The sequence below is a fragment of the Sceloporus occidentalis genome, unplaced genomic scaffold (genome assembly GCF_023333645.1).
Source record: "Sceloporus occidentalis isolate IW3139 unplaced genomic scaffold, rSceOcc1.0.p SCAF_89, whole genome shotgun sequence".
In the NCBI taxonomy this organism is placed as follows: domain Eukaryota; kingdom Metazoa; phylum Chordata; class Lepidosauria; order Squamata; family Phrynosomatidae; genus Sceloporus; species Sceloporus occidentalis.
The window spans coordinates 653501-677402 of NW_028317069.1; the positions used below are offsets into that span (position 1 = coordinate 653501).

The window sequence follows — 23902 nt, forward strand, 5'->3', positions numbered from 1 at the left end:
CTAGTCACGCTCGGCAAGTGCAACAAGGTGGATATCAATCTCAGCTTCTGTAAGGATTCTGAAAACACAGAAATAGGTACTTAGTCACATTGTGTATAGCAACTTCGAGCTGCGTTTGGGGTAGAAAAGACACACTTATCTCCTTAGACTCAGTCTGGGCTACCTGCTGCAGATACATTGATTATATTGTATGTCATGTCGCCTATTAGTAACCAGTCACTTACTCCCCACTTTAACGGCTTAAAAGATAACAAAATCAAAAGAACACGCCAAAAATACTCGCTGGTCTCCCTCATAGGATGGCTTCATTTTCTTCAAACATCACATAAAAGACTTACACCGCTACAGCTATATTACACCTGGGATGCACACACCTGAATTTGGGGTCCTGAGTCTTCACTACACCCACTTCCAGCTCAGACGGCTTGAAATCAATGGAGAGGACGGTGGAGAGACAGGAGATCGCGGTCTGTAAATGAGAAAGAATTATTCACACCAGATGCACAAACCCCCATTCCATTCATCAACAGCACTCAGCCTTTCAGAGATTATATATATAATAAAATGGTATATATAAAATGTGAAGCACAACATTTTTCCCTATAGGTTCTGCATCTTGAAACATTTTGGAGTAAGGGAGTAATGTTCATCATCATACGCGCAAACATTAGCCGTTCTCAATTGGACTAAGATCGCCTGCTTTGACAGCCAGGCTTTGCGTGGGCTGGAGAGTACGGCACAGAGTTATCGCTCCGACGAGCGCTGCCGGCTTCTGATAAACAGCCTTTGGCGCGTTAAGTAGATCTTCTGTTCTGGCGGCTGGTACGTTTTCTTTTCCTTTTTCTTATATCCTTTTGAACTTTTAATACGGGATCAAGAATCCAAATAAAGGAATGACTAATTATTAGCCACGCGTTGTTTGACTTCTTTATCCTCATGGAAGGCCAGTGCTTCACCTTTTCATTAGCATTGCATGTGTCTTTCTATTACAATATGTCATAAGGTCTCTTTATTACGTTACCTCAACAGTCTGCTCGTACGTCCAGTCAAACTTCTTCTTCACTTTCTTTTCCAAGAAGCTAGTAGCCTCTGTTTGCTTCACACCAGCCGTGGTGGCCTTGAAGCCACAATAGTAGCCAGCTGGGTCACATTTATACACTTGAGGTCCATTCTCCTCGTCCACTCCGATTAGAATCATGCCTAGAAAACCAAACCAAAGTCTTTAAATTGATGATCGGCCGATCTGGTGTTGACACAGACAGCTCATGGAGTATTATTTTGCAAATACACAAGCGGTCTGTGTTGCATCACAGTTCTAGGCAATTGAATGTTAACTATGACATCAACGGGAAGGAGGCTACTGCATCAAGCGGTACTTACAGCATCCCAAGGGTCTCATTTCTGCATTTTGTGTGTACACCTGGGAAATATCGGCAATCCGCTTGCAAAGCATGTCGACCGGGATCTCGTAGCCGTATTTATACTTCCAGTTGGCAGCCTCGTAACGTGCCCTCTGGACCTGCGACCTGCTGTCAGCTAAGAGACAAAGAGAACGCTCAACAAAAACGTAACGCAAAAGTCTGGCAAAGAAGAGAAGCTGGACGGATATTTGTAGGATTTAGGTGCACTAACGGTAATAAGCCTAAGGAAGGAAGAAAATATATTAAGCTCTAGCAAGAAAATTCTACCAGGCTTCTAAAGCCCACCCAACACCGGTTCCTACGCATTCCATAATATGTGAATTGTAGCGATATAAACTATGCCCACTTGCAATAAACGGTGTTCTCTCGCATGGTGTCGTGAATGGTGGTACTGTTCTTTGGGATACCCCTTTTCCCCGGATGAGCCCCTTTACTCCGAGAACCGGAGCGGCTACCCATCTTGCAGCTGGCTTAGGATACAAAGAAGGTGTCAACGATGGCCAGGGAAGTCCCGCTAGACTCTCTGGTTCCCGTTACACCGGGCTGAATGACAACATGACAAACCGTCGCTATCTATCTAAAAGCAGATCGTTACTCGTTAAGTCCTTGCTAACAGATCTATATATCCGTACCTGTCATGCCGGTCATCACGCAGCCAATGTTCTCTGTTATCCGGAATAAATGAGTAACTGTGTTGCTGTCCAACAGCTTGTCCTGCGGAATAAAAGAAAAAGTACACTTATTGCGACAGTTCCTTCAGCCTCTCCGGAAGTCTATAGGTGTTTGCAGGATCTGAATTAAGTAGTGCTTTGGCTGGTTTACTTCATTCAATAGAGCCAAGCTATGCTATACTCACCCAACAGTTACCTACCAGACAGGGAACTTATCACAGCTAAACACTTTGGGAAATGAATACAAGAAAGGCAACCAAATCCCCAGAAAACCAGAAATGTGACTTACTGGGACTTTCCTTTGTGTTACGACGACGGCGCAGTCTTTCCCTCGCACAGCCACAGATGTAAGCCCACCTTGATTGATGGCCTTGAATGCATATTCTGAAAATAAGATGAGCAGCGGTTACAAGAGTGAGCCGTGCAAACCGAATGAATATGCTTTATGTGCAACAGTTGTCTGTGGCTTTGGTATAATCACTGAGAAACAACTGAGAATCTGTAACGGAGCTGTTCTAAGACGTGTCTGCATCGACCACACAAGTATGTAATGTCTACGTTGTAGAGATGTTGCTCAGCGTGGCCTCTTTCCCCCCCCCCCCCCAGACCATCTACATCCTTGCTACCCTTACAGGTATAACCTCTACTGTCCAGCAACATTTATACCCCTTACCAGATCAAAGACGCGGCGTGTGCCCAGATTGCACCTCTGACAGCTCAGAAGGACCTTAAGGCCAGAGGACAACCTTTTCACATCTGTAATGTCATAATGAAGACGCAGAGCGCACCTATATCAATACTACGCAATATATAACAGACTGTATATTTTATTGTACTTCACAACATAGGTGATTCTTTTCAAATATGCAATGGTGATTTGGGGTAAATTCACAAAGCCTCTTGGAATCTCTTGGTAAATAGAATGAAAAAATTAAGAAAAATTCTATGTATTGTGATCACGTTCTTTGGGAAAGAGGAGGCTGAATCAGTAAATACAAACACATGAAAAAACCACATAAAATAAGAGGTGGCTCTATTCTAAATCACAGTCACTATACACACAGCCACCCAGTCACCCACCCATACACACACCTACCCACCCACAGACAGCCACCCAGACATACATACACACACACAAAGACACAGCGGGGCACAGGCGCCCGCACCCAGCGGGGCACAGGCGCCCGCACCCAGCGGGGCACAGGCGCCCGCACCCAGCGGGGCACAGGCGCCCGCACCCAGCGGGGCACAGGCGCCCGCACCCAGCGGGGCACAGGCGCCCGCACCCAGCGGGGCACAGGCGCCCGCACCCAGCGGGGCACAGGCGCCCGCACACAGACACAGAGTGCTGGGTGATTTACACTGCATGTCTCTACACTGCTTAACTTTCACTTATGCACCGCTATCTCAGACCATCCCTTACAATAGAAAAGGGGCCATTTCCACACTTTATAAACACAAAGATGGCCCCAAATCTCTGTAAAAACTAAACCCGTTCCCAACTATACGTTAAGCTGCTACACTAACTTTCAGGGGCAAATTTCAAGGCAGAGATGGCTGCCCTTCTGTGACTACGGCGACCATGCCGGCTGAACTGCATACGAGCCATAGTGTCCAGCTATAGCCAAAGCGTCAACGTCACGCCAACAGCATCGCTACGGCAACTGCAGCTTCGTGATCAGGTAAATGCCCCCTCCCCATCTGGTAAGAATGCATATTGAAAGGTCCCTATACATTTCCTATAGATTTGTCAAGTCTCCACACACACAGACGCATACCTGCCAAGCGACCTCAGCACGGTGACAGGCATACCTGGCTTAATAGTCCTCCACAATAAAATAAACGTAGGACTCCATACCTTTACTTATACAGAGACTAAAACCAGAAAACTCTACCCACCTGTAAGACATAGTCTCTATTTAAAGAGCCATTTCATTAAAATATAAAATCGGGGCGGAAAAAAAGAACAGCTGAGGGGGTCTATGTCCTCATCTGATCTACTTCCCGTACAAACCAACAAAATGGCATATTTGATATGCTTATATAAATTATTTTATATAAATCCTAACTGTAAACCTGATCATAAGAGGATGAATAATTGAATCACCCAGTGTACAGCGCCACGGAATATGATGCACTATATCTAACAATCAATCATTTCTATGTTGTACATTTGTATTATTTGTGCAGTAAGGTAATGATTAGTCAATACAGTTAACTGCTATAGCACTGAACACATACTGACATGACATATATATATATATATATATATATATATATATATATATGGTGGGAGGTTGGAGACGTATGTAGGAATATTGCTGGCATATTCACTCTACATCAGATATAGCAAGTAATTGCCCCAGAGCATCACTTTACGTCTGCAGAAAGGAGCCGGTTATATGAAGGATGAAGCATCATGGCCAACAGGCCCAACGTGACACAGCAGCAGCAGCAGGAAGGCTGCCCGGCAGGCAGAGCGGCTTAGCACCGCGGACGGGTCCGTGTTCCGATACTTACCCACTTGGTAAAGTCGCCCTTCGGGTGAAAAGATTGTAATGTGCCGGTCAAAGCCCGCGCTCGACCCCCGAGACATGACTAAGACAAAGACAAACTTCCCGGTAGCTCAATGGAAGGTGTCTGCGCTTCAGCGGACCGGAAACGTCATCATCCTGCGCCGGAGAAATAGACGCAATCACGGGACCATGCCGTGAAAGCCATATTGGATTTGGGAATTTTGCCCAAAGCACCAAGATATCCTGTGTGTATAACGCAGATTTAGATGTGTGATCTAATTGATGGGGTTCATACAGAAACCGATCTCATTAAATCATACCTATGTTGTCTTGGCCTGTTTTTTTTTAGTACATACCTTTCAACCTTTGACATGACAAAAGTCAGACATATTTATCCTGACAGGTGTGGTTAGTGTGTGGCTTGGTGGCTTTACTTTATAGAGAAGGGAGAAAAGAGGTCGAGAGAGATGATGGCACTGACATTGCCAGCGGGCCGGCTGGGAAGATCAGGGATCTCCCTTCTAACTGGCCCACTATTTAGCGATGCTACAGGCAGCCTGATCGTCCAAGAGGGCGATGGGTTCCCTGTTTTGTGGCTGGCGCCGTAGGTCTAGTTGGCCTTGGCCAGAATATACTTGTCCAAAGGCTGCCCAGTCTCCCCACCACCGGTCCAGTAGTTGTCGAGACATAAAGAGGTAAATCCGGGACTCGGTATTTACCTGTTGATTCTGAAGCTCTCCAGATCAAAGCTGGACAGGTGGCAACCCTACTGCTATCCCCGATGGGTAAACGATGTCACACCAGTGGTAACTCTGAGGTCTTTAACTTTTCATTTATGATGGAAGAAGAGAAAAGGGAGAGTATAATTATGAATAAATTACATGAGTTTATGGCGTGTGGCAGCAGGGAGTCACTCATTAAAGCACTGGAGCAATGATAAAGGTATGTGTACACGGTGTTCCCAATGGCCAGTGTGGGTCGGCTCCAGTACATATGTCCTAATTCTGAAGGTAGAATTTCTAAATGCTGGTTCTGCCGGTTCCTATACGGCCTTAACCACAACTCACCTCTAAACCTCGCCTGCTTAAGCACACTCTATAAAAGGAACTGAAGAAGAAACTTAGCTGGTTACTTACATTTTACAATGCATAGTATAACTTAAATAACCCTTTGTGGGTTTGTTTTCCACCTCGGTTTACTATCTCTTCAAATCAGTTGCCTATATAGCTTTGCCTGTATAATGTGTGCTAAATCTGGCTGTGTGAAAGGATGCAGCATAAATAATTGGATCTCATCTCCTCCCAAGTTAACTTTCCAAATCAGACTTAAATTAGCAGACATTTCAATGATTAAACGATCATAGTATTCAACATCCATTGGTTTATTGAAATGTTAGTTCCATTATTTTTACAAAAAAAAACCCATACAAAACAAGCAGGTGGCACTTTTTCTCGGAGTGAAGTCAGTGAAGTCACACTAACAGAGGACAATGGATGGCAGACCACTGGAAGGCCAGTACATTAGGTCAGATGTGTATGAGTCAAGCTAGCCCAGACATGTCAGGCTATCGCGGGACAGTGGAAAAATACCCAAGACAATTGTTGGTTCCGCATAGGTCGTAGAGAATAGTTCCCCTTCTAGAGTTTCTTCTGTAGACACAGCCAGGTTTCAGGCACTTCAAATGTAGCTCTCGTTACTCCCATCTTATCATAAGGAACGTGCCAGGAGAGATGTGTACTCTGTAGTATGGTATCATAACACCGTGTGGGCTGCAAAGTGAGGAAACAGTCAACCATTAAAGTAGATCGCAGACGGCCGAAGAGTTTTTGTGCGTATCCAGCTAACCATTCTTCTCCACTGGTGGAACTGCTCTTCAATACATGGCCAATTCCTGCCTATGTTCTCCCGCAGATTACATGCAAATCAGCAGGGCTGGACTGTCTTAAACACAGGACTAGTTTCTCTATATCAGTGACGGCGAATGTTGTAGACCTCGCAGCATGCCAGAATAGAGGCCTTGGTGTACCGTTGTGGCACATGTGCCCATAGGTTGGCCTTCACCGCTCTATATGTTTGCAACATGAAGAACAAACTATTGTGGTCCTTTCATACTCACAGGAGTTAATAGACTTATCACATTTAAATACTTTCTGTATGTCTACATCCAACACTTCTTTGGATAAAAACTATACTTGAGTTGCCTACAGGTGATGGAGGCAGACTTCAACCTGATGTACATAACAGTATCTAAGAATATAACTGACTTTGAAAGAGTAAATCTTAAACAGAAGTACAATGGGTGAAGTGTGACTTTCTATTTCATGTAAGTGACTATTTGCATACAATTCTGCTTTTTACTTTGTATTCTTGAAACTGGTCTACAGTGATCCTCAGTCAACCACAAAACCTCCTTTCTCAGTCTTACTTCAATGTTAATGTGGAACACTGCAGGTAACTGAAACATTTAGATTTGTTCATGAATTTATAATCAGCAAAGGGATATAATGGTCTTGGTTGACTGTGATACACTATATCACCAAAAGTACGTGGACACCTGACCATCACACCTATATGAGAGCGTTGGACATCTCATTCCAAAACCATGGCCACCAATATAGAGCTGACTCTGCCTTTTTGCGGTTTTAATGGCCCCAGCTGAGACGATTCCGCTTCACAATAATAGCACTTACAGTGGACCGGGGCAGAAATTACACAAACTAAACATGGCAGTGTCATAGGATGCCACCTTTGCCATTAATCAAGTCCACTCCACTGCCAATGTTTGTCTGTGGAGATGGCTGTCCATGCGCTTGATTTTATACACATTGGCAACGGCTCTGGCTGAAATACCTACGCAGAGATCTTTTACTGGACCAACATAGATCTCTTAATCTTTGTTATCTTGGCCCAATAACAAACTAAAGAGTCCATCTGCATTCATTTGTGAGTTTGCAGAGGTGCTGAACATTTCAAGTCCCTGACATTACCATACCTTCTCCTGCAAGATTCAGCTAGCCCTGCGCAACGTGTAGTGGTTTGGGAAGATTTATTGACAATTAAATCACCATTTTAACTATGCTTTATGATGGGTCAACTCGGGCCCTCATGCAGGGGTAGCTCACCTAGGTTGTCACTCCAGAAAAAGGTTTTATCTCAGACTTGACATTACCTCTTACGTATGAGACAATGAAAACTCCTTCACGAGAGATCCCCCTTTGGAAAAGTTATTTCAGGAGGTAACTGGGCTTTGGAACAGATTGAGGCCAAATGCCACGCAGGGTAACTAGAGGGAGCTACGTTCTGTTTACCTGAAGATAAACTTTACTTCCTGGTGCATAGAAGGGAATTATCAGCTGATGTCCACGTTGCCACTTAAAGAAAAGACGTCGGGTTTGAGGGTCAGGCAGAGAGGCTTTGTGATCTCGCATTAGGTCTCTGGTCAAAAAGTAACAATGATTTCCGGAATACAAACTGGCATAAAGCAGGAAAGGGTCATCTTCTGACCTGTGGACACAGGACAGAATTAACAGGATAATAAACAAGTAACAAAACTAGGGCTATATTTAATGCCTAGTGAAGCCCCGAGAGTTGGCAAAAAAAAGGGCTGCATGAATGTTACACGAAAACGTAGAGTTTGCAGTCTTTACAGATTAGACACTATTTCCTCTTCAAAACTTCTCCTACAATCTACCACCTGTGGAAGGTGGGTTAAAAAGTGGGTTAGCTCCATATCGCAGCTAAATGTGTACTTAAGCAACGGTGTATCTATGTCAGGCAATTCCTAGTGCAGTTCCAAGGAAGTACCCCAGCAGATACCCCCACAACCACCATTCGTCTTATATTCCAGGTCATCTTATGATCCGACCTCAAATAGAGGTCTGACTATAAGACTAAGATCTAGATCCTGCGCAGCGCTGCAGGGGACCCGGATCCTCTTCTCTGGCAGCCGGTGGACATCTGTGTGATTCGCACAGACAATCTTGACATGACCTTCCTGCACTCCGTCATAGAAGCCCCGGCGGAAGTGCCAGCCAGCAGCAGAGTAAATCTGGGGGGCATACTAGGGTGGGGGGCACAGTGGCAAACCTGGGGACAGATGTGCATAACTGGGGGCAGCTTGGCAGATAAAAGGAAATAAAATCAATAAATGTATTTTTCTCAATCATAGTTTTTATTAAATATAAAATAAATGTTTACATGTCAATTCATATTTACTAGTAAAACTTTTTCCTTTAGGGTAGTCTTTCTTTTTTTCTCTAAATGAATATGAGAAAATACGGTATAAACATGCATTATGACCTGTAACTGTAGAGAATTACACACACGTGCTTATCAGTTTTGAAACAAGATAATGAGTATGTAAATGAAAATTAATATCAAGGATATAGTCTACTCTTTATTATTGTAATACGGAGAAAAATAAGACACCAGGAAGAGGAACACGGGCACAGCTTCCTAGTGCTTGACATTCTACATGAGAAAGCATACCTAAACAGGCTCATTATATGCCACTCACGTGTTGTGAAGGAAGAAGCAGTCCGCTCTTTGCTGCAGCAGGTCCAAGTGCCGTCTCTGCCATACCCGGGAGTCCTGCAACATGTGCCTCCTTCCCAGCACCAGTACGCGGCTCCCCCCGCTGGCCAGGCTCGACACCACATCTAGGAGCTGAAAGGAGAAGTGCCATGGAAAAAAAAACATTAATGCCAATCATACTTTAATTAACGTTCCCGGCACAATTAGGTTTTGCGGCAATTGTAATGAAGTCGGGTCATCAATATTCACAGAAATTTAAAGGAGCCAGGCAGCCATCATATATTTATCCATATATATTATATAAATATATATATATATATATATATATATGGATAAAGGTTTTTTTTTCTCTGTGGGGGCCTCTGAATCTAAAAATGTCACAGACATTATTTTATTTTTTCTTTCATAAACAGAAGTGTGGTCTGGTCTTCCTATTCTAGTCGCATGCATGTGATTTCACAATCTTTTCTTTTTAGAATTCTTTTTACTGTCAGCGTGCCTTGGGCAATGCAGTTAAGATGCTGGCAAACCCAGGGGAAATCCCACATGCACCGTTCTTACAGAACATCCAATGTGCAGAAAAAAAACCAGTCATTCCGAGATCTGCAAAGTCTTCCACATTTCATACAATTTCATAATGAAACATTTTACTCAATGAGTTATACAAATACGCCACTTAGTTAACTAGAACCTAGAGCGAAACAATAGTTTATGTGGGTTGTTAATGTTTGTTTTTCCTTGCCATGACTACTACCTTATATTCATTCTAACAATTCCCCCAAAGTTTCCTTTGGCTACAAGGGACCCTGCAGAGTTCTTGGTTAAATCCCTTTTATGTATTTAAATGTTTCCATCACATCCCCTCTGTCTCCCTTCTTTACTTTAAGCCATAAATATTGAGATCCTTTAGTCTTTCCTGACAACTTTTAGATGGCATGTCTGCTGCTTGGCATGCTTGTGACCACCATGGATCAAATATAGTTCGTATAGGTACATTCGTATAGGTACATTCCACATTCTAAAACAGCCTTGGTCCAAAGGTAAATCATTTATGCTTCAGAATTTCAGCAAACATTGTGCAACTCTGTATTCATATACACACACACATTCATGTACACACACACACACACACACACATACATTCATGCACACACACACAAATATACACACACATATATACACACACACACACATACATACATTCATGCACACACACATTTTATGTGTGTATGCATGCATGTATGAGTTTGGGGATCAAAATTGTGTCTATACGTTGTGCTAATCAAAACGGGGCCAAATCTTCCCAAAAGTTAGATGTGCCTGCAATTTGTGATTACAAGAGGAGGCCCGTGGAGTCCATTCAATGCACAGAACGATGACATGGAGACCCGTAAGTAGAACAGTTTAACTTACATTAACGCTATATAATCTGTCTTGATTCTCAGAAGGCCACGCGTCGGTGGGCAGCAATCATTTCCTACACCCACGCAGTAGGCTCTTTACAACAAACTGTTTAAGTAGAAGTATACTATTACTCCAAAGTAACATTACCATTGACCTTTAAAGTGAAAGTGTTGGTAAATCCAACTTTAACAATAGCTTCTACATGGGAAACCACCAGGAAACCTGAGCAGCGTAGAAGGACGATTGGCCTAAAAATAGATAAGGAAGAAGGGAGCCTTTATCTGCAGTGAGAAGATGTCTTAATTGAGTATTATTAATGTAGAAACTTGAGTATGGATATAGCCTGATATTTTTGGAAAATCCATATGGGATGAACCATTCCTGCAACCCTTGGAACATCCCCTCCGCGGACCTAAAGCCTCTCCTAAAAGGGGGGCTTTCAGGGGAAGAAAGGGGTACTTACTCTAACTTTTTCAGAGGATTCTTGCTACTGATTGGCTGCTTGAACCATTGAAATCAATGTGATCACTTTCCGCCACTACAGGTCTGAATGCCCATAGCGTTCCTCAAGCCAGCATTGGAACCTAATGGGGGCGAATACATCACACAGACACATAGGTGAATTTGCCCCGGAAAACATATCGAGGAAGGGCAAGGGGGAAATGCATACGGCGGGATTCTGCGGAATCCCCCCCATGCACTTGCAAAAGGGACAATTTTAAAGTCCCTTTAATAGATTGTTCAAAGTGTTCAAGTATTGTGAATTATAATAATCACTGCTAGGACCTGATAGCATCTTCTCGATTGGCGACTCACTCAGTATCCTAATGTTCCAGCGCATGTTAATAAATATAAATTAATTAAATGCCAGCTACGCCATACGACACAATATGTTCCAGGTAGAAATTCATTTTTATTTGTATTAGCCTGTCTACAAAAAAAAAAAATCACCTTAAGATATAAGTAGACTAAATGGCCAATAATTTAATGGATTTATCAGTGAGGTCTGCTTTAAATAGAAGAAGAAAAAAAAAACATTTTGCTGTTGGTTAAATAGGGGAATTTCATTTCCTGGACGTGACCGGTAAAATGTGGCTTGTAATTCACGGGGCTTTTTTCACATTTAGCTTTTTCATAACCTAAACGGCACATGCCACTTTCACGTCCTCATCGGCTTCCAAATTTGCCATGAGAAAAATAAAATATTCACTTTACAAAATGTTTGATCCGGAGGAGACCATGCTGATCGGCAATAAGGAATTGTACAGGACTAGACGTATACATATTAAAATAATAAATATTAAATATAATGGATAGATTTTTATTTATACTGAATTTAAGGATATATACCACATATATATATATATATATATCCTTGGTCACAGGCAGCGATCAGCAAAGCAGGGCTGCAAATCTCTGCATCGTGATCACTGTGCGATCAGCAGGCAGGGAGAGGGGAGCGAAATAAAGACTTAAAGAAAAGCTAAAATAACCAATAATAATACTAATAATAATGAAAGTAATAAAAGTAAAATTGTTTTCAACAAATAAATGATCTGGCCTCACAAGCCCGTCGTTGGGAAAATCCCTGTTGGGTGTTTTGCAGTCAGGCACCCCCTGCAGGTCTCTTAGTGCGAGCGCGACGTGAGAAACTGGTTCCAGCTGCACTGTGGGTTTTTCCACCCCAGATTGCTGCATTTGGTTGCTGCAACATTTACGTATGCTTTAAACTTAACATTTTTAATCATTTTTTCTTCCTTAAACCCAAAGATTGAAACGTTCTGGGAAATGAACCCCAGAACATTATTTCTAGGTACGCGCTGTGATTTTCAACAAAACCTAGTCTAGGAATGTGAAACCGCGCGACGCGTGCCGGGCTTTCCTTTGTATAGCGTGACGTCCGGGATTCCCTTTGTGCATTATAAGAGTCGTGTTTTATTTATTAAGTGCCACTCCTTTGGAAAGGAAAGTCCGACGACGACAGAATGACGACAAAAACTATGGTTACTATGGCAACACAAGAGTATTTACAATAATGAATCACGGACCCAAACCTGCTGATTAACACACTATGTCGACAAAACATGGCGTGCGTGCGAGTGAGACATACAAAACAATGCAGTTCGGCGAGACACCATCTACGCATGCATATAGACACAAATAATTTAACTCATTCTTAAGCAGCCCTTTGGAATTCATTCACACAAAAATATTTGCTTATAAAAGCAAGTGTGCTTTATTTTCCTTACAGGTAAAGAGTGCATATTAACGCAGGACTGGACGGGCGATCACAAGGCGGCCCTGGCCTAGGCCAACGTGGCACGGAGCCGCCTTTCTTACAATAGGTGTCAAAGCCAAAAGATGGGTCGTGAAATTACGAATTTATTTCCAATAAATATAATACAATATCATTTACATAAAACAATTTTTTTTTGTTGTTATCCACAGAATTTCTCTAACGGTTGCCCTAACGCGTTTCACCTTCATCAGAGGGGTAAATACTAGGAATGTAGTATATCCCTATCTATATGAATAAGAGTGAAAAGAAATACAGAAGAAAAATGATAATTAGAAATATCAGAAGGCTATTGTATATAATATTTCCAGCCCCTTTGCCAGATGGCCAGTCCGGGGCCTGCTTTAATACGTATTCCTCATTGGGGGGCCATATGGGACGATAAATCGTCCCTTTAATGTGCAACTGTTCCCATTAGGGCTTTTGGCACAGCTTGGGCTTTTCTTTGTCAATTCTTGTAATTGTCTGGGAGATCATGTTAGATGTGAGATATCATTTCACAGGAAGCTGAGGTCTGTAGCTGCACAAAGGAAGTTCTTTTCCTTTTCTACATCCTGCCTGAACGATCAACACATTAACTAATACAGAAAACTTAATGGGGAGGAATAATGCAAATAACAGGAAGTTAAAATGTCTCTGCCGATGGTGTACACATAAAGGGGGGGGGGGGTTTAATTCATACGCATTGCACATTTTAATCTGTAACATTAGGTAGCATTATTTTTAGTGTTGCACGGGTAAGTGCTCATTTGTTTCCACGCGTGTAACAGCTCAAACCACTGTTAGAATCCCTGGTGTGCCAAATCGTTCGGATTTTTACAATGTAATAGACTTGTGCAAATGGTCTAAAAAAGATTCACATACGTTTCCGGAGAACAAATTTCATTTCCTCCCCTTACTGTTTCAGAAGAAATTTGGAGGGCTTTTCGCATTCAGAAACAAACTTTCTTGTCACTCTTCCTCATTCATGTTCTCACACACTAATTCAATCACGCTGTCAATGTCTCCCTAACTTCTCCGCCGGCGGCTTCCTTGTCTCCTTCCCTGCAGCTTTGTTTCTTCTTTTACCACCTCCTGTTTTTCTCTCTTCTTTCTCCGTGTCTTCTTTTTTCGTCCGCTTCTCTGTAAACCAGGTCTTCCGCAAAAGGGTGGAGCCTCCAGGCACACCCTCTCTTCTAATTGGAGGAATGGGGAGAGGCTTGGAATTTTTGCAGAAGCACTCCGAGAGGCCAGAATAATGCTGACAGATTCATGGAGAAAGAGAAGTGCAGAAACAGTTCTCTTTCTCTGTGAATCTTTGTCTTCAAGTGTGAAACAGAAAAAAACAAAGAAACGCAAATGAAAATTCGGGGCTCTCTGCTTCATTCATGGTGAAAAAGTCCCTTTAAGCCTTAAAGTGCCAGCCGGGTATAGGGGGGCTTTCTGTGTATATGGCTTCTAAACCCATTAGTATCATTATACCTTATTGCCATTGGTGGGTTCATATTGTTTGAATGTAAATGCAAGACTTCTGTTGTATACGGTGTACAAATACCAGGAACCAGATGGAGGAAAATCAAATGCTGCTGATCAGTGAACGATCAGTTAATGGTAAAACATAACAAATATTTATTACAATTAACAAGATTATTGGTAAACTTTTCATGTTGAAACTTACATTCTGTGACCGTACTCCTTTTGGGGAGATGTGAGCGACATTCAGTCCGTCGACAACAATATCATACGGAGGACGGGAATTAACAAACTCCTGAAAATCGTGCAGCTCCTGGTGGAATGAAAAGAGACATTGAATGGGTAGAAATGCATACATTTGCAATGTTTGTGATGTATTATTCTGGAACCCGTAACAAATGCAGAAAAAAGCAATGATGTTTAAAAGCTTGCTATTTCTTTATATAAGATATAGCAGCCTCCTTATTCCCCACCAGCTTGAAGACTACTCCTCCGCGAAAAAAAATCTCTGCAGCGGCATTTGGCTTCACTTCGCTGGCTTCCTAGCCTTTTTCATTCAGTGGGAGCCAACACGGTTGCATTCCCAACCTTTACCCTGTTAGTAGCCACTAGATACAGAAATGAGCAGTATCTGCAGGTAAAAGGCTGTCGGTTGACAGCTTGAAATTCCTACATTAACCAAAAGGAGACTTAACCAACATGACTGTGCCATGACCTATGTTTAAAGGGAGTCAGAGTTCTCTTTAAATGGTCATGGTGTCCCCCGAATACCGGTAATTCCCCCATATGCACTTGCCCTCTTACACTACTCTGTAGTTTTATCTGGTCCTGCTGTGAGATTGTCCCTGTCAGGGTTCATTTACCAGACATAGCCATAGGGAGCTTGAAAGCTTTACCCATCTTTTTTGTTTTTATTAATTATGATTTGGTATGCTGTCAACAGGTCCTCAAATTTGGTTATACTTTGAATACTTTAATATGCATTGTTTTTAACCAATTATTCACCTTAAAGAGAAGCTGCAGCTCCAGGGCTACAGCTTCTCCTAAAAGTAATGCCTAATCTCCCCATGCATCTCCAAGAGGGGGCACCACATCATTTAAAGGGACCTCTCAGCTGTTACATGCATATGATGGCCAAAGTGGTTCTTTAATGTGAGCTGGTATTTCTGGGGACAAGGTCTTTAGCAATGAGCCGAAAAAGGAACTTTGAAATCATTTCTCTCTGCCACATCAAGGAAGAGTCAGCGGGGAATCCCCAGAATCTGCGCGTGAAGGAAGGTGCTTACACTAAACAGCCAGGTGTGTATGGATAAGGAACCGATGCCGTATGTCGCTTGCCTGAAATCCCCGAGATGCCTGACAACCAACATAACAAGCAAACAAGTTCCTGCAACAACTGTACAACCCTAGCAACCCGTGGAAAGAATCAGCCCGTTCTTTACAAAGACAGGCTATGGATACGGCTTCTTTCCCTCCGAGTATTGAGATCTGGTCCTCCCAGGGACACACGAACCCAGCCGCTCTTACATTTCTGATGGGCTATGCAAGTGTGGGAGATGTAGCGCAGAGTGGCTAGAATGCCATAGTGTGTATCCCAGATGTCACCCACAATGTGGGATGATTGTGAATGGTCAGTGTAGCTTGATGGAAGTTGCCCCTATCCGAGATCTCCTCTTCCAGTAAAACATAGACTTGTAGATGTTTAAAGGCAAGTCGACCAAGTCCTACTCTGCTTGAGCTTTTTTTTAGATTTTTTTTTTTAAAGAAAATTTAAGGACTCCATTGTAAGATTAAATGCAGTTATACTCCCTGATCCAGTATCCCCCAGTCTCAATACTGCTGGACTTTCACCACTGCTGAAGACCGGACCATCAGATGGACACATTTCAGAAGACTTATAGGTGAGACATGTGCCTGAATATTGTGCTAAATTACATCTGTCTGCCAGCCACCACAGAACACAGCGAGCCGGCACCGTACTTTGGGAGGAACAGTCTGTTTGCATAATACCTTTTTATATTATTTATTACATAGCGTTTGTGACATATCTTTATTAATTGTCTTTATAATGGGACATATTTCTTAATTATGACTAATATAACATATTATATAACATAATATTATGTTATATTAAACTGATATATGATAGTTGAGCATCTACTTAGAAGAGAGAGGGGAGATGTGACCGAGACTTTAAATATATCAAGAGGTTAAACACAGGCCAAGATTAATAAAAGCATGGCTGGAAGGAAAAATACTGGCGCCTACATTTTTTGGATGGCCCCTGGATCCAAACCAAGTTTGTCAACACCTGGAGGTAACCACTGGACACTTCTGGGACTACTGGATCCCTAATAGACCGCAAAGAAGCTAAAAACTGTCTCTCCTTCCTGGTTCCAAGTTAAATACACTAATCTCTAACCTTATTCTTGCAATTAAACAATTTATCTTTATTATACGGCTGTTACTTTTGATACATGATTACAGGCCATTCAAGGAACGAGAATCTAATTAAGATTACGCAACACTCTATGGAAGTTTTCCTGCTCTTCTACTTCAAGTAACTTACTTAGCAGACATTGCCGGGTACCCTACTTACAGAAGAAATATGCCCCCCATCCCAAAAAAAACCCTTTAACGTAAAGACGTCTATGGGTGAAGACCGAGTGATCCTGTGGGCCAGCGCATGGTCATATTCATATGGGGTGAGAAAAAGAAAAGTTCAATACAGGCCAACCACTAACAACCAGTTTGGCAAGAAAATTTCTCTGGGAACTCCCCTTAGCAGCCTTTCAGCAATCCATTTAAAAAGTACACCGTGTAAGAGTCAAACGACATTCTGGTAAATCCCGGAGGTGACAGGGGCAGGTTAAGGGGCAAACATTGCATTTAGGTTTTACCCCATTGAGAGATGGTTTCTCATACAAGCTACATATGCATATATGTTATATGTCCCAAAATATTTAAAGGGACCCTTTGCTCTGGGGCAGCCACACCTCGGCATGACGCTGGGGATATTTATTATTACCCAACATGGCAGAACATAATTTAAACAGTCTGAGGAGCTACGAAGACAACTCCCATAACTCCGTGGAACCATCACAACCGGTGGCCGTCACGCAAGCTAAGACTGGCAGACAGAGTTGTCTCTCACCTCTCTACCTTAGTTCTCCTAGAAAAGAGGGACATTAGGGAGGAAAGAGGGGGGCAAAGACCCATTTAGGTCCAAAGAAGGACTGCCCCTCCTTCACCGGGGCATTTGGGAGGTATGGCGAGACATCCCGGCACAGAGAAGGGAGACTTTTATATAATATACCCTCAGACGCTTGCTCATAGGGGCTTTAATGTGCTTGCAGGCTATGACTCTCATCTTAGGTCAGTAGCGAGACAATCTCTGGCATAAAAGAGAGAGACGTGGGAAAAACAAAGAGTGCACACAACAATGTTCTGGCGGAGAGGACACGGAGTCCACAAAACAAGGGGAAGTCCAAGAATTCATATGAAAACAAAACTAAGAGAGGAGGAGGAGAATCGCTGCGGCCGAGATGTCAGTTAAGATTATCTGCAGCGACTACATGCACATGTTTAACCCTTTCTGCTTCAGAGTGTATAGGTTTTAAAACAACCCCCCCACCCCAAAAAGAAAGAAATATCGCCTTGCGCTCTCACCAAATCCATTAAATCACATTGGAAAGAAATCCTTTTTATGTACAAATTGAAGGGGAATTCCTGCCAATGTTTTTTTTATTCCTATTATCAAATGAAAAACACATTTTCTAAATATTGTGCGTTAAAAAAACAACAGTTTTAGTTTTTGCCCCATAATATAATGTTTTTAGGCAGCTGCATATTAGACATTTGCATGTCCGGCTCCTTATCATACTGCCTGTGGGAAACAATAGACTGGCTCAGGCTTAATCACCCAGCCAGACACACTGCCTAATGAAACTCTATTGAGGAATGGACTTCATTAGCATAGCCATAAAGAAGCAGCTCAGTGTGGTGTTTGAGCCAGGAAAGTCACCTAAAGTAACATGACTGATAACAAGGGCTGCCTCCAGGACTGTAGACGGAGGAACAAAACGAGATAAAACCAGGTTTCTGACCATGCTGACCGATATTACCGTATACAGTGCTTTAAAACCAGCCTGTGCAACACTAACCACGTAAAATAGGATAGCTTAAGAGGGTTTTCCGTGAAAAGGGGGGACGCTTGTGTGAAACGCAGAACGTACGCAGCTGCAAATCTCCTCCTCCTGTTACAACAGCGATCTTGCTTACAGGATGGGGATGTTTATCCTGGGATTTTACAACATGGCATCTGCCACTATTTGCATATAAAGGTCTAGAGCTTCTTCCGAGCCTTTTCATTTTCTAAGAGTTTCACTAGGGCTGCTTGGGAAAGTTTCAGGTGGATTAAGGGCCGTGCTATTTAAAGAAAACCCAAAGACTTCTTTCAGAGGACACGCTTTTGAAAGGTCTAATACGCTGCTCACCAGTTAGTGGTCAATTGGTTTCTGTATATCATCCATCGAGCTGGAACCAAACACTTGGGGCGACTTTTAAATCCAAAAACCGGAAGGCAACTAGAAACAGCGTGATCGAGCCATTGTACAACTGGTCATGTAATCCCGCACTCATGTAAATGTGAATGGAAGGAGCGCGATGGGCCATAGAAAAGAGGCACCTACCGTGTACGGACCCTCCTACGGGTTTTTCGGCAAAACGCCCCATTACGACATTATCACATTACCTTGCCAGCCGTGTGTAAAGACTGGAACTTCTTTCCTGACATATTTATGAGCCATCTTCAGAGACGCATCACATCCTTGATTAGGTCAAGGATATCCTCCTATGTTTAGGTCACAGCACAAACCATTTTCTTCCACCATGCGTTGTGCATCATTCAGTAATGCAGCGTAACCATGAGATGGATGGTATTATAGGCATAATACAAGAATTTTTATTATTTCTCCCCTACTGTGTCGATCCAGTATCTATCTGTATGCTTGGTAATTCCCTTTGGATGAACGCTTGTTGTGTATTCTAATCAAAGGGAATTATCATCCAAACGGTGACCAAGTCAAGATTTTGGGGATTCCCAGTTTATAGATTTTAGAATTTTAATACAATTTAAAAAAAAATTACAAAACATGGGGGACATTCCACCTTCAAGCAATACTTTAGGGGGAGGTATTTACCATGATTGGATTTGTCAAGATGTCGGTGATACTGGATTCCATAGTTATCCAGGCTGAGTAAAAGGAAGTCAATTTGGTGCCCATACTGTGTGTTCAAGGTATGATATTATCGTTCTCAGAAGGCTATATTTCAATCTTATTCCGTACACTAAGTCCCCTTTCTATACACGAGAACGTCCATCAGCTGCCTGAGATGGAAAGTCTACCAACAAGTACACCCAGATTCTTCACCATATCGGATTCCCCTAATAAGCAGCCATTGCATAATTGGCGTGTTGATATTTCTTCCCCAATTGCATAGCTTTGCATTTTTCTGTGTTGAAACTCATCTGCCATTTTAATGCCCAGTCTCATATGTTGTCTAAATTCCTCTGCAGGGAGTTAGCAACCATGTCTAATTTCATTACTTGACATATTATTATCTGCAAACATTGAGTCATTGCCTTCGGTGCCCTGTGCCAGATCACTGATAAAATTCAGTCTCATTCATTTATATTCGCCAGCAACACGTAATTGTCACGTGACACAAAAGGAGGGCCTGGAAGGCTGTTTTTGCAAAAAGTAAAAGTTTCTTACGTTTCACAATTTTGATGAACTAAAAGTGGATTACAGACAAGGACGCATACTAAAGTACTTTAAAAGGGATGCTCCAGTGTTTCAGGGAAACCCCCTGCAACTTTCATTTAACCTACATTTCAAACCAATGGCAAAAACGATAACTTGAAGAGGACACTCAGCTATCATGTGCATTACATTGCATATGATGGCTGGAACCTCCCTCTAAGTTTTGTCCACGGCATCAATGACCTGCAAAGTGACTTTTACGGTTAGGAGTACAATTGCAGAAAGTTAGGTGATTTTGGCCTCTTTTACGGGCAAATAGGTTATTTCCTTAATGTTGGATGCATTTAGGCAAGCTTTTTAATGGTGATGAACAAGCCATAGAATCACCGGGTTCCCCTACCATCTTAGTGAAACATCAATAAAATAAAGAAGTTAATAATCGTACCTCCCAACATTACGAAAGGCCAAAGAAGAACACCTTAACGCAGAGGTATCTGTTAAACGAGTAGCTACGGTGGAGGGCTTCATCAGTATTTTTTATGTGACTTAGTCACATCAGGGAAAGAGGGACACAAGGATTTGGATCCTAATTTAGATTACATTCCTCCCGGGGTCCTATCCAGGCCACGTTCATTGAAAACAGTTACAGCGTTGGTGATCATCATTCACTCAGCTGTTCCAAACAGGAAAACCATTGGTTAGAATTGTCGGACCATGGAGGAGGAAGGCATCTGCAGCAACAGGGCTGAAACTTCTATGCCAGTGAGTGTTTTATTTTAGTATTTTCGTTTGAAAGAATGCATAGAGGGTTAGGGTTCCTCACGGAGTACTTCTTTCAAGAGGGTGTCCGAGACAGTAACCTGTCCCATTAAAAGCCATGCATAAATAAGGTGCATTGTTTTAACTACACTGTAAATTGGTTAGTAGCACAATTTAAAGCGCGTCTGTCACAAAAACTATGTGACAGCACTGCCACCTTCTGACAAAATCTCGCAAGACGGGGAATTTAGAAAGAAGTTGCTGGCCACAAAATGAATTTGACTCGGCTTAGTCCAACAGCTACACTGATGTGTCGCTTATCTTTATATCTACATACACCTAATGAATAAAACAGCAATGCATACATTGCAAATCATCTCTCAAAAATGGTACTCATGGATTTATGCGCTAAATAGTTGGGAGCACAAAATGTAGAGTAACATTAGACGGTTGGCTGTGATTTAGTAGCGGTTAAAACACTTATTTCTGGGGTCTATTCACTAAAGAGGGAGTTGGCAGGAGAGTTGCAGTTTCGCCTTACCGAGCTTACTTTCTGCTATAAAGTGTTTCTGATGTATGAATACATCTGAATATAATACATAGTCCTGCATAAAGCATAGCTAAATCACTGATCGAACTATACATTATACATTTACACAGAAGATCATCTTACCTGCGGTGTGGTTTTACGGAAGGTGTCAGGTCCTTTGATAACACTGTTAAGGAAGACATCCTTTAACACATCGTACTCTTCAGGCTTCAGATGAATGGACTCCAGCTGTTGCCCGCAAGCCTGACAGTGACCGCTGTAAGTAATTTAAACAAAGGCATACTACTTAATGGTGTTTAAGCCCTGACATCCTATGGGTAGTGTTATTTTTTTATTCCTATTTTTTTAACATAAATTTTGGTGGGATGCACCAACATTTATGTTAAAAAATAGGAATAACATTTTTTTCAAAAATAAGGGGATTTCTTGTGCGTGAATAAAAATCCATTGATCGTCATTAAATACATAATGGAGAAAAATCAGTTAATAGCAAGGAAAATTAGCCGTGTTCTGTCTTAATGTTTTGAATCATATTACTTCTCTATGTATGGCACTTACTTATGGGTGGCGCTGCTCGCCTGTCCTGTCCAGCTTTCATTGGGAATACTGAAAAACAAAAAACGTACATTTAAGAACCCAAACCAAAGTAAAAGTATGAAATATGTGAATTTACAACAATGCACACACATTGTATCACTTTTTGGTAAACAATATTTCATTAGAGTTGCTATAAAGTAACAGCTTTTTATAACAGTGCAGAAAACATAAAATATCACATGACCGCTTACAATAGCGCCCAACAAGGTTTTAGCTAGGGTCATTTCATGGAACAAAATTAAGACCCACTTATCTTTAATGCTGTACTGTACATAGTATGTATTTAACTCCTAAGGATTATGACTTCCTATTCATGGGGAGGAAGCAGCCCCGACAAATAATATGTTACTATGGGCTGGGGTCCAATTTGGAGCGCTGCAGCTACCTACTGCTTGGTCAAGTCGTGTATTAAGTTACCCCTATATGTTAATACTGCATCCAGCGTAAGCATGAGAACATAACTTCATCCTGAAATGTTATAGGAGCCTTGTCATTGACTTCATAACGTTATCTGCTTTCGTTGGCCAAACAATCCAAAGGCTTCAATTACCTTTCGAACCAAGACTTTATACTCTCCATGAGAGGTTCCCCAGGATAGATCTGATTGTCCCTTAAGTAATCCAGGATACAAAGGAGCTCATTCTTAAAAGACTTGGTGTGTATGCACCTGCCCGCGTTAAACAAAGACCGGATGGTGTCATCACACGGTGTTAATTCACCCTGCAGCATCTCTTTATAAAGCTTTAATGCTAACTGTTCCTCTCCGTGTTCAACAGCCCCCTTAATACAATCTCTATAGTTTCCTGAGGAAGGACAGACCGTTTTCTTGATAGTTTCCAACAAAGCGATTGCTTCTTGCCAGCGATCGGTTTGGCTGAATCCTTTAATAAACAAGCTGTAGGCTCCAGTATCGAAAGACTTGAATTTCGCCTTCATCAAATCATACACGTCGTATATTTCGGTCACCTGATCCTGCTTTACGCACAAGGCCAAGTATCTCAGAAGTAATTTATAGCTGATGCCACACGATTCCTTCCCCGCAAAAGTCAAAAGCGATCGGGCAACATCGATGTGACGTTCACCTGAAATTAATTTCGCCATCATGACTTCTTCAAATCCCTGTACCCTGCCATATTCTTCTTTCAGCCGGCTCCATTCTTTGGGCAGCAAAGGTGTTGACGGGACCGACGCCTGGAAGTTTCTGGAAGACAGCTCTCTGTCATTTCGCGCCTCCACTTTCGGCTGCATCTCGGACCTTTTCTTGGACGCTCCTGCGGAAAACACTGTGAAGGGTTTAACAGGGGAGCCCTTTTCCTTAGTTCGTTTTATTTTTGGATGTCTTTGGGGCGCACCTCCCTTATCGACAGAAGCGCTAACACTAAACGATGTACTTATGTTCCGAGAAGACATAAGAACGCCATCTTGATTCTTATAACACCAGGAACGTAGCGTACGCCGGCACATGTATGTTTTTGTCATGTGTGCCTGACTACACAGAAGCCTGCAACATGTCTGTAAAGATAACATTATTTGGTTCTATGTGCTCCTCCCTCAATGAAAGTCTATATTTCAATTAGATTATTAAATAATAACTTTGGAACAAAAAATAAACAATATTTCCTCATGAATTATTTCTCCTCACACTCACACCATCCACCATGCTGAGGCCAGGTATAAAAATCAACGTCCTAATCTAACAACGTCGTTTCCAAGGCGGCTGCCACACTGATTCTGTAAACTAGTTTTCTCTCACACACGTTCTCATGGCAATGACAAGAAGGCAAGCACTTCCGGTGCGCCAAAGACCACTAACCAATCCGAGCTCTCGTTTGCATTTCAAGCAGCGCGTTCACGTGACGTTCCCTTTAGAACTGTAATACGCATGTGCCGTGAGGCTGTGGTGGCTATCGTGTATATCCGGCTTACGGTCGCGAAAGC

At 42.3% G+C, this 23902-nt stretch overlaps 2 protein-coding genes across 2 annotated transcripts; both read right to left on the reverse strand.

Annotated features, from left to right (window-relative positions):
* On the reverse strand, positions 1-4688 carry LOC149284653 (proteasome subunit alpha type-6-like). The gene is made up of 7 exons (XM_089496267.1): positions 4613-4688; positions 2382-2476; positions 2054-2135; positions 1381-1536; positions 1022-1200; positions 375-469; positions 1-58 (listed from the first exon to the last, which is right to left on the reverse strand). The coding sequence occupies exons 1-7, from the start codon at positions 4686-4688 to the stop codon at positions 1-3; spliced, it is 741 nt and encodes a 246-aa protein (XP_089352393.1).
* Positions 4689-6245: 1557 nt separating this feature from the next.
* Positions 6246-23443, reverse strand: LOC149284654 (mitochondrial ribonuclease P catalytic subunit-like). Its single transcript, XM_089496291.1, has 6 exons — positions 22515-23443; positions 21491-21623; positions 14499-14606; positions 9125-9273; positions 7917-8112; positions 6246-6377 (listed from the first exon to the last, which is right to left on the reverse strand). Exons 1-6 carry the CDS (start codon positions 23441-23443, stop codon positions 6246-6248), a joined length of 1647 nt encoding a protein of 548 aa, XP_089352417.1.
* Positions 23444-23902: the final 459 nt, after the last annotated feature.

What these genes read in the sequence shown, in the direction of transcription:
- LOC149284654 (XM_089496291.1), bottom strand. Translation starts at nt 23,443, where the DNA reads ATGACAAAAACATACATGTGCCGGCGTACGCTACGTTCCTGGTGTTAT. An exon ending in ATAAAGTCTTGGTTCGAAAG is followed by an intron (nt 21,624 to 22,514) that starts GTAATTGAAGCC and finishes AATTACTTACAG; the next exon opens with CGGTCACTGTCAGGCTTGCG. An exon ending in TGCTTCTTCCTTCACAACAC is followed by an intron (nt 8,113 to 9,124) that starts GTGAGTGGCATA and finishes CTGTGTCCACAG; the next exon opens with GTCAGAAGATGACCCTTTCC.
- LOC149284653 (XM_089496267.1), bottom strand. Translation starts at nt 4,688, where the DNA reads ATGTCTCGGGGGTCGAGCGCGGGCTTTGACCGGCACATTACAATCTTT. An exon ending in AATGAGACCCTTGGGATGCT is followed by an intron (nt 1,201 to 1,380) that starts GTAAGTACCGCT and finishes TTGGTTTTCTAG; the next exon opens with GCATGATTCTAATCGGAGTG. An exon ending in CGTACGAGCAGACTGTTGAG is followed by an intron (nt 470 to 1,021) that starts GTAACGTAATAA and finishes TCTCATTTACAG; the next exon opens with ACCGCGATCTCCTGTCTCTC.